Source organism: Octodon degus, unplaced genomic scaffold (genome assembly GCF_000260255.1).
Source record: "Octodon degus isolate 3935 unplaced genomic scaffold, OctDeg1.0 scaffold00033, whole genome shotgun sequence".
NCBI classification, from domain to species: domain Eukaryota; kingdom Metazoa; phylum Chordata; class Mammalia; order Rodentia; family Octodontidae; genus Octodon; species Octodon degus.
Window position 1 is genome coordinate 13164371 of NW_004524609.1, and position 10185 is coordinate 13174555.

At 56.8% G+C, this 10185-nt stretch overlaps 1 protein-coding gene across 1 annotated transcript in view; it reads right to left on the minus strand.

Annotated features, from left to right (window-relative positions):
* Sdk2 (sidekick cell adhesion molecule 2) overlaps positions 1–10185 on the minus strand; it is a 277422-nt gene that overhangs the window by 46563 nt on the left and 220674 nt on the right. Inside the window, exons 19-27 of the mRNA XM_012514498.2 lie at positions 9825–10020; positions 9603–9701; positions 8759–8950; positions 7517–7638; positions 5708–5817; positions 5469–5619; positions 2298–2535; positions 1587–1702; positions 269–458 (exon numbers count right to left, since the gene is read on the minus strand). Of these exons, the coding sequence (XP_012369952.2) occupies positions 269–458; positions 1587–1702; positions 2298–2535; positions 5469–5619; positions 5708–5817; positions 7517–7638; positions 8759–8950; positions 9603–9701; positions 9825–10020 (1414 nt within the window). The remainder of the gene's footprint in view (positions 1–268; positions 459–1586; positions 1703–2297; positions 2536–5468; positions 5620–5707; positions 5818–7516; positions 7639–8758; positions 8951–9602; positions 9702–9824; positions 10021–10185) is intronic.

Sequence of the window (10185 nt, forward strand, 5' to 3'; positions counted from 1 at the left end):
AAAAAAAAAAAAATTAAGAACGTTTCCTTTACACAGACTTTACCCAATGCAAACTTGCCCCAGGAGAGAAAGAAATGAAAACTCCCACAGAGTTCCTGTTCTCTGCACTTGTTTGGGAGAGAGACCAAGATGGCACTGGATGTCCAGCTCTTCTCCTGCCTTCCTTGGGGACCCACAGGCTGTGCAGTGGGGCCGGTGGTCCCTGCGGCCTGTGTACTGTGCGTGGGAGGCCCCTCCGGTGGATCCAGCCCTCAGTGAGCAGACTCACCGTCATCCAGCGTGCGCTCCAGGATTGGGGGGTGGCTGGGGCTGCCGTCGCCAATGCGCGTGAAGGCCAGCACCTGCACCTCGTACAGCACGTACTTGCCCAGGCCGGTGAGCTGTGCGCTGCGAGACGCGTTGCCTTCCACCAGCCAGAAGCGGGGCTGGGAGTCCGAGTCCTTCTCCTTGTACCTCACCTGCCGGGGTGACCACCAGGGAGACCTCAGGCCGGCTCTTGCTATGACAGTACCTGCTCTGAGCCCCATCTGGATAGTCTGGCCTGGCTTGTCCTAAGCAGGTCCGGGGTAACTGCACAGCTTGTGTACCCATATGATTGAGGACAAAGATGGAGCCAGCTGTAGAGCTGGAAGATCTCTGAGAGCACCACCAGGGGAGAACAGAGGCTCACAGATGGAACGTGACTTGACTTGCTAAAGACCACGTGATCTGCCAAAGGTCACGCGACTTGCTGAAAAGGCCACGTGACTTGCTGAACCGGCTGGTGATTTGCTGAACCGGTCACGTGACTTGCTGGAGGTCATACGGCTAGGAGCAATGCCATGTCAACCCACATCTCCTAGCTTCCGGGTTGGACAAGGTTGGGCCAGGTGATGAGGCTCAGCTCTAAGAACAATTCTAGCAGAGTAATGGAGCTGATATGGTCAGATTGTGCGTCTCCCCAAGGGTCTGTGGGGCCCGGTGAGAGGTCCCCAGGTTATGAGGCCCCTAACTTTGGGAGGGGTTAAGGTAGCTCTCATCTGACCCCCTGTGATTTTTCAAGAGTGGGCTGGGTTATTGCAGAGCCCTGAGCCTGGCTGTCCGTGCTCAGTTGTCCCTGGCTTCCTGTCTGCAGATGTGACATGGGATCGCTTCTCCCACACAAGCTGTCACCGTCATTCACCATGGTGGGACACATCTGAGGGCCCCCTCACCAGAGCTGAGCCTGTGCAGGCAGCATGTCTGTGAGCTTGCTCCAATGTAAGCTAAACATACCTCTTTACTTTATAAGTTAGCCTGCCCCAGGTATTTTATTATGGTAATGAAAATTGGTATACGAAACCTAAAAGTGGGTCTATTAGAAGTATGAGGGAAGCTGGGGACACCTGGAAGAGCTGGAGCAGTCCCAAAGATGCAGAGACCCACTGCAGACCTCCCTGCCCCTAGGGAGGCCTCCTTGGTTACGGTGGTGACTGGCGGATGGGAGGCCAGGCAGATCCCCTGTGTCCTTTGGAGGAAGAAGAGACCCCGAGGGTGATAAGGACCAGATACTTGGGAGGATGGGGGAGTCAGCACAGGGACCCTGTCCTCCTTCTCCACAGACTCACCTTATAGCCCAGCACGAGCCCATTGCGATCAGCCTCGGGGATTTCGTTCCAACGCACAAGCATGCTGCTGGAGGTGGTGGCCAGCGCTGATACATTGGTGGGGCCAGAAGACGGGACTGTGGGGGAAGAGGGAGTGAGAAGGAGCAGCTGAGAACCCAGAGCTGGCCCTGCAGTGGAGGGAGGAGAGCAGTAGACCAGGAGGCTCAGGCAGGAGGCAGCCCTGTGGCAGAACACGTGGTGTAGATGGTCCCCACAAGGTGAATCACCCTACTGTGTTATCTTCAGCTTTTCCAAGAAGGCTGGGGAACCAGGAGGCTTCCTGAACTTTAAAGGTGCCAGCGAAAAGCCACAGGACAGCAAAACCACACGTGGACAAATGAGGACTGCCTGTGGGCCAGGGCCCTAGGAACCACTCTTACATTTCTAGAACGTTCTAGCCTTCCTTCCCTAGAACCTCCATCTCAGCCTCCTTCAGGCCACCACTGGGTTCAGGTTTAAAGCAGAATGTAGGACATAGGCAGACTGCCCTGCCACCCATGCCCTTGTGTCAGTGGTGAGGATGGACACCGGGAGGATCAGAAGCCAAGGGATGCGAGCTTGGGCCTGGACACACTGCACCGGGCTAGCTCAGAGGAAGCGGCTCAGGCTGTTTTGGGACAGCAGTCCCAGCCCAGGTGTGGAACCTTGAGGGTGGAGACGGGGTGGGCCTACCTGACTCCCGGGTCCTGCCGAGCACCACTGGGCTCCAGGGCCCACTCCCAATGGCATTGAAGGCCTGGACCTGCACACGGTACTCCGTCCACTCCTCCAGGTCTTCGATGGTGTACTCCCTCTCTACACGGTCCGGCACCATGTGGCTCAGGGTCTTGCCATGGCCGTCCGACCGGCTATACTTGATCTTGTAGCCCACGGACTCAGGATTGCCGTTGTACTCCATCTCCGGGAGAGGCTGCGGCGTACACAGTGAGCGGCACGAGTGAGGGAGGCTGTCCAGGGTGGAGGACGCCCCTGCAGGGGTGGGAGCACGGGCCCTCTTCCAGAGGCTGTCAGTGGGACCCAGCCTGTCAGGCTGCCCGTGTCCATGAGAGGGGTCCCCTGCTGCAGCATGGCTTGGGCTCTGTCGGCCGGATCTCCATCTGCCCACCCCACACTGCTATGAAAAGGCAGCATGACTCTCCACTGTGTGTGTGGCTAGCTCACTGCCGCCTGGAGCTGGGCCTGTCTTGTCCCATCTTTCCTTTTCTCTTCTTTTTTCTTTCTCTTCTGCCGATACTGGGGATTGAATTTCCTGTTCTTTTTTATTTTAAGAAAAGGACTTACTGCATCCCTAACTTGCCCAGGTTAGGCTTGAATTTGTAATCCTGCCTCTGCCTCCTACAGGTGCTGGGATTACAGGCATGAGTCACCATGGCTAGTCTGTATGTATATGTGTATGTGTGTGAGTGTGTGAGTGTAAGTATGTGTGTGTAGTACTGGGCATTAAATCCACGTGCACTCTGCCACTGAGCTGCATCCCTTGATTGATTGATTGATTGATTGATTGATTTTGAAATTGCATCTTGTTGAATTGCCCACACTGGGCCAGAATTTGAAATTTTCCTGCCTCAGCCTCCATGGGTGCTGGGACAACAGATGTGCATCACAGCATTTGGCTCTGTCGTCTGTCACCAAGCTGAGTAGCGCAGCCCCTGGCTCCAGCTTCCTCCCCGTTTAGCTTCCACATGCAGGTGGCCAGCGTGCATCATGGGCCTCAGCCTCCCCCGTGGCCAGTCACTGTCCTCACTGGGCAGTCCTGCTATCCAGCCAACCTCAGTCTCTCCTGCTGCATTCCCTGTCTCCCTTCTTTTTTGTTCGAGTCTCAGCAGAGAAGAAAGGCAGATTCCTTTTCTGGCCTTAGGTTCAGGCTGGCTGTGGTCCCTGTCAAGGTCATAGGGGTGAACCCGGGCTCCGCAGGGGAACAGTGGGGAGTGTAGCCTGGAGCAGGTGTGAGCTGGCACCAGCCTCTGCTTCTCCTCTGCCTGGGGTGTGATGGAGCTCGGCTATCCGCACCCCCACTTTTCCCATCTGCCTCCAGGGGCTCTGGAGGCCCAGGCTCCCCACCTCCTGACCCACTTCCTCCAGTTCCCCGCTGCAGCCCCACCTCAGCATTCACAAGTGTTCCCTCCAACCTGCCTCTCTACAGACACTCAGTGAAGAGGCCCAGACCATTAGGACTGCAACGATGGGCCTGAAAGCCAGGGAAGGAAGCGGCCGCACCTAAGTGGGCAGGAGGAGCTGGCTCGGTAGGTCGGGTGGCCTCTGCCTTTTCTTTCCCTCCATCCAGCACCCGCATCAGGAAATGGGGGGCCAGGTGGGGCGGGTTTGGGGTGGAGCTACACTAGAGGTCAAGAAAGGCTGCCTATGCCCAATGCCTGCTACCCTGGACAGGGCCTGTTGCTAAAGCCAGCTGCTCATAGGGAGCTATGGCTCTCCTAGCCGCTAGCTCCTGCTGAGAGAAAGGCTGTGGAGGGTCTGTGCTGTCCCTAGATATCAGAATGGGGCAGTTTGGAGGCTCAGGTTTGTATAACTAGTAGGAGGTCCCTTGTGGCCACGAAGGGCCGCAGGAGCTCCTTCAAGCCAGCTTTTCTGGTGCCAGAGTTCCAGGTTTGCTCAGGAGCCTTATCTGAGAATCAATCTCTCTGTCTCTCTGTCTCTCTGTCTCTCTCTGTCTCTCTCTCTCTCTCTGTCTCTCTGTCTCTCTGTCTCTCTCTCTCTCTGTCTCTCTCTCTGATGCTGTGTATTTAATCTGGCACCAGTGAGGTCCCCAGCCTCTACCTGTGATCCTCCTGCCTCAGCCTCGTGAATAGCTGGGATTGTCTAGGAGTTCTTGGCTTCATGTGTCTCTTAGGATTACTGCCTCATGAGACCCTCCCTGGAAATGCTGCTGGGGTGGGGTCCTTTCTCTGCCTCAATTTCCCCCTTAGCAAAATGGGAACAGGTTCCCTGGGCTGTCCCAGGCCTATGGAGAAAGTCGAAGCTTGGTGGAATAAAGTACTGCTAGAGCACCTGGGAGGGGAGGATGCCTCCGCTGTTACCTCCTGCAGGGCCTGACCTCTGAGAACACCTGAGAGCTCAGATCACTTGCCAGCCCCCTTGATCTCAGAAATAAGCACTCACTTTCGGACACTCAGAGATGCCTCTGAGGGTCAGGCCCTCCGCATGGGAGCTGTGTGGCCACGAGAAAGTTCCTAACCTCTCTGAACCTCAGTTTTCATAGCTGTCTGTTGGGATGGTACATGTGTGCTTTGTAAGTCTCCTGCGAGGGAAGAAGTGGGGCAAGAGATTTAAATGCCCGGCATGTGGCAGCACTCAGCAAACAGTTTTCTTGTTCTTTCTGTCAGTGGAGGCAATTGCTCCTCTGGCTGGGATTATCAAGCGCCTTCTAGGCTGTGGTGATCAGGGTGCAGGGTCAGCTTTGGGGTCCACCCAGAGGACTTCCTGTGTCTGGGTGGGCGATGGAGGCGTGGCCTTGGGGTCCGTGCCCGGTACCTGGTCCCTTCCTCTCTGGCACTGTCTCCCTGCTCAGCTCCTGGCTGCCATGAACTACAAAGCTTTGCTTCACCACACCCGTCATGGTGTCACCACGCCACGACGCTCCTGATTGGAGCAAGGGGCCCTGGACTGGGTCTCTGAAATGTTAAACCTCTCCTTCCTTAAGGTATAGGTGTCAGGGATGGTGCCCAGCAAAGGACTTACAACCACACCAGGTAAATCAAGAAGAAAATAAAAAAAAAGAATAGAAAACAAAGCAACAGGAGCACAGGTGTCTGAAGCCACGGCAGCTCAGCAAGGTGTCAGGGGTCGAGGGGACGTCACGCCGCGTGGCCCTTGGGGGAGCCTCACCATCCAGCGGAGCCACAGGCTGGTCTCGCTAGCTGTGCGCAGGGTCACGTTGGCGGGGGCCATGTCGGGAGGGGCCTGGAGGGTCTGGATCTTCCTAGAAGGCTGGCTGGGTGGACTGGTGCCCACGATGTTCACCTGACGCATGCGGAAGCTGGGACGAGGAGTGGGATGGTGAGCGCGGGGCCGCAGAGGCAAACCCCACTCCATCCCAGCAGCCCTCTGTCCCCCAGGCGCGTTACCTGTAGTAGGTGAAGGGGTTGAGGTCTGGGACTTCCATGGAGCGGGCGTCAGGCTGGCTGCTGAGCTGGTGAATCAGCAACCACTCCTCTCCTTCCCCAATCACGCCTACCTGCAAAAGGGGCACACTTCATTCTGCCTAGGCCATAGGGCTTGGGTGGGGCACTCCAGGTCCAGCGCCTAGCAGGCCCCAGGAAGGTGTTGGTCCCAGTGCTAGGGCTCACCAGGAGGCACCAAATGGCACCGGCATCTCGCCACACTGTTAGACATGATGGGGTGGGGGGCGGGAGTCTGCGACCCCCTGCATCAGAACCATGCAGGGCTGGGGGAGCAATCTCTTCCTAGGTGTCACCCGAGACCATGCTGATCAGTATCCCTGGGATGAGCGGGCACAGAAGTTTGTTTCTTTTTCTTTTTTTATTTTAGGACAGTGTCTACAGGGTCTCACTGTGTAGACTGGACTCAATGATCTGCCTGTTTACAGCCTCCCAAGAGCTGAGATTACAGGCATGTGCCACCACGCCCAGTCTCAACTGCTGTCTCAGCACGCCCCAGGAGCGGGGCCGGCATGGCAGGCTCAGGATCAAACTCCCGGCCCCAGCATCTGTATAAGCACTTTTTTTTTTCTTTTGAGCCTTGCTATGTAGTACAGGCTGGCTTTGAACTCACTATGTAGCCCAGGCTGGCCTCCTGCCTCATGCTCCCAAGGGCTGGGATTACAGGTATGTACCACCATGCCCAGTTTAGAGACCTATTTTTTTTTTTTACCAAGTTCCCTAGGCAATTCTCCTAGACATTCTGGGCTACTTCTAAAAATCTGTCTGCCTCTCAAATCAGTTAAATCTGAATTTAAATTGTGTGTGTGTGTGTGTGTGTGTGTAACACTGGTGCTGAAATTCTGATGCTCCCTGATGATTCCAGGGTGCAGCCAGCGCTGAGAAGCCTGGGGATTAAGGGTCTGCAGGCGGCGGGTCACTACCCCAACACAGGGGGTGCTGGGAGGTTGGGGTGCTCTGCCATGCACAGGTGACGTGGAGGTGGAGGCAGTCTGGGGAGCTGGAGGCATTCTGGGTTTACAGAGGCTCTCCAACTTAGCGCGTTTGGCTTAACAGTGTTTTTGACCTTATGGTGGTCTGAAATTGACAGGCATTCAGTAAAAGCCAAACTTGAGAGTTTGAACTTTGTTCTTCTCCTCATCTCGCAATGTATGGTGTGACCTCCCCTCATAACGCCCACCTGCAGGCCCCTGTCGGGGCTCCGAGCATGTTTTGGGCAGGCTTGGCTGAGCTAGCAGGGTTTGTTGGCCAGCTGTATTGAATGATCTTCTGTTCATGGTTTTTTTAATTTAGCATGAGCTTGCCAGGATGTCACCCTAACATAAGTGAAGGAGCATTTGTGTGTGGCCATGACAGCCACATGTGAAAATGACATGGATTAAAATACATGTATAACTTTGCACTTAGAAACACGGACCTGGGCCTGCCAAATAGCTCAGTGGATTAAAGTGCCTACAAGGGCGCAGCGGCTGGGAATTAGATCCCTGGGCCTGCTATGCCGGCCTCACTCCCAGGGTGCACTGAGACTGCGATCCAGACTGGGCATGGTGACGCACGCCTGTAATCCCAGCTTTTGGGAGGCTGTAAACAGGCAGATCATTATGAGTCCACTCTAGTAGTGAGATCCTGAACACCCTGTAGACCCTTCCCTAAAAAAAAAAAAAAAAAAAAAAAAAGAAAGAAGAAGCATGGACCTGACAGAGGTGGGTGGAAGGAGCTGTGGGGGGCTCCAGGCTCCCCACTGGCAGGCTTTACCTGGGCCTCTACCAGCCAGCGGGAGATGGAGGTCTTCCCGTCGTAGCCTGGCCTGAACTGTAAGGTCACGGAGCGGGGGCCGATGTTGGAAATGCCCAGGTTGGTAGGGGGCCCTGGGAGCTCTGGAGGGGGAGAACAAGGCAGGAAAGGAGGTCAGGCTTTGGGGCTGTCCCTGGGAAGGCCTTGGGAGGAGCGTGGCCCGGGCCTATCTGCCAAGGCTGCCTGTACTACTACGTCTTACAGCGCGCCGTGTTTTCACCAGGAGGCTGATGGCCCTGGGGGCCTCCCGGACAGCTCTGGGTGCAAGTGAAACGCTCAGGAGGGAGCTAGAGCCCACAGGAGTCCAGCTGGGTTCCAAATGGCTCTATTGCCCTCCACCTGCACATCCCACGATGGCTGTGGGAGGCCAGAAAGGTACACAGGGCACGACAGGGCGGCAGAACCCTGGGGCTCTGGGGGGTCAGGATGAGGCCAGAGAGCACAGTGTGCAGGCAGACTCCTGAGTCTGAGTCCAAGGGCACCACTTCCAGGCCGTGTGTCTTTAGACAGGCCTTTCTCTGTGCCCCAGTAAGATGGACAAGACGACGACACCCTGTGCCTCAGGCTTGGTGTAAGGATCTACTGAGTCCGTGTCTGTGAGACCCTTAGCTCCAGGCTGAGGGGCAGCCCTCAGGTATCAGTAGCACCTATGGGGGGGGGGTGTTCAGGGACCTAAGCCGGCAGGTTGAGGGGTTCTGGCCAAGTCCGAGCCTTATTGGTCTAGATACTGCCATACGGCTATCTAGTCTGAATCCCCAGGATACAGATGGGAAACTGAGGCACAGAGGGTGACAGAAGCAAAGCTGAGATGACAGCCCATCTGGCTTTGTTCTGCAACCCCAAGCAACTGACTGAAATCCAACTGGACTTTCTGAGTGACCTCAGGGAGAACTCTCCATGATCTGGCAGGAGGGTACGGGGGGGGGGGTGCGGGGGGGGGGGGTGCAGTGGGGCAAAGGAAACGAGGGAGGAGTACTCTGGGGCCCTGTGCTGGCAGAGACTCATGGGCTGGGGGAGGCAGCTGCAGGCTCTTGGGGCCTCTACTTAAAGACCTGGGGTCACTGGACTGTCTGCTCTGAGGGCCACAGTCAGGGGGGTGCTCTGTGGGAAGAAGGCCGGTGTTCCCAAGGAAGGGGCGTCTTCTGGTGAGGGTGCTGCTCTAGAGGGCCACAGAGACCACCAGCCCTGCCCGAGGAAGCCTACCTGGAGGCACTCCCGAGGAGATGGTGGAGGCTGACACCTGGCCCTGGCCCTTGGAAGTCATGGCGGCCACCTCGATGGTGTAGGTGGTGAGCGCCGTGAGGCCAGTGACGCGGTACTCCAGGGTCACATTGGGCAGGTAGTGCGTCACGCGGGTGTTGGTTCGGTTGTACTCCTCCCAGGAGATCCGGTACCCTGGAGGGAGCCCAGCGCGTGAGGTGGGCCAGGACCCACGTCCTGCTTCTCATTTCTTCTCCAGATCCATAGCTTAGTCCCCATGGGACACAGGGAGTGGGAATGCTGGCCTGGGCCAGGTCCTCAGAGAAAGTGCTGGGAGGCCACCATGGGGTGGGGATCGAAAGGAGAAGGGAGTATCTGAGGCAGCCCCTGAGGTCCCAAAGACCTTGAGGTCCTCAAGACCTGACTCCAGAGACATGGGACTGTGTTACAACCCAAGGTGCCAAGAGCCTCCGGAGCAGCTGCTTAGGAAGAAGCAGCTAGGCCAGGCCTGGGGGCGCACGCCTGGGATCCCAGCACAGTGAGGGGCTGAGGCAGGAGGAGTGCAAGTTATTGTGTGTACCTTAGAGACTTAGTCAGGCCTTATCTCAATAAATAAGTACATCCATAAATAGGGCTGTAGAGGTACTGAAGGCTCTGGGTTCAGTCCTCAGTAACAACAGCTACCACAAGACAAAGAAAAGGAAAGGGAAAGAAAGAAAAAGAAAAGAAGGAAAAGGGGGAAAAGAGGAAAGGAGGAGGGGAGGAGGGCCTGGAGGAGAGCCCCTGAAGGTAGGGGACTGGTGACACCCTCCCAGCCCCGCCCGCTTCAGGACGCCCCGCTGCCTACCTGTGAGGATGCCATTCTTCTCTCCTGGCTCCTGCCAGCTGACCTTCAGCGAAGTGTCCAGGATGTCATTGAAACTCAGGTGTCCCACAGGCCCCGGCACTGTACCCAGAAGCCCCCACCCACCCATGCAGAGCCAATTAGGGCCAGAGCGAGAGACAGCCCCGGGTGACCCCGGGTGCCCTGGAGTGAGGGTGGGGTAAGAGAGCTGCTGGGGCCACTTACCATCCTCGTGGGTGCGTACCAGCTGGGGGCTGCTGCGGGGCCCGTCCCCGGGTGTGGTGAAGCACAGCACCGAGGTGAAGTACTCCGTGAACTTCTTCAGGCCTGACACGAAGCCCACGTGGATGCTGTCTTGGAAGTTGGGCCGGGCAGTCACCATGGTAACCTCCTCTTCCTGCTCTGGTTCCCAAGCAATCAGCTGAGGAGAGGACAGCAAGAAGGTTCCAGAAGAGGGCATGCCACTGTCAGCCACGGGCTGGGCCAAGGGATAGTGTCCAGGAACCAGGGCCCAGGGGTCCCAGTCCCAGGGACAGGAGAGGCACCTGAGGAGCCCGCAGACATGGGCAGTGGGCCCAGCTAACAT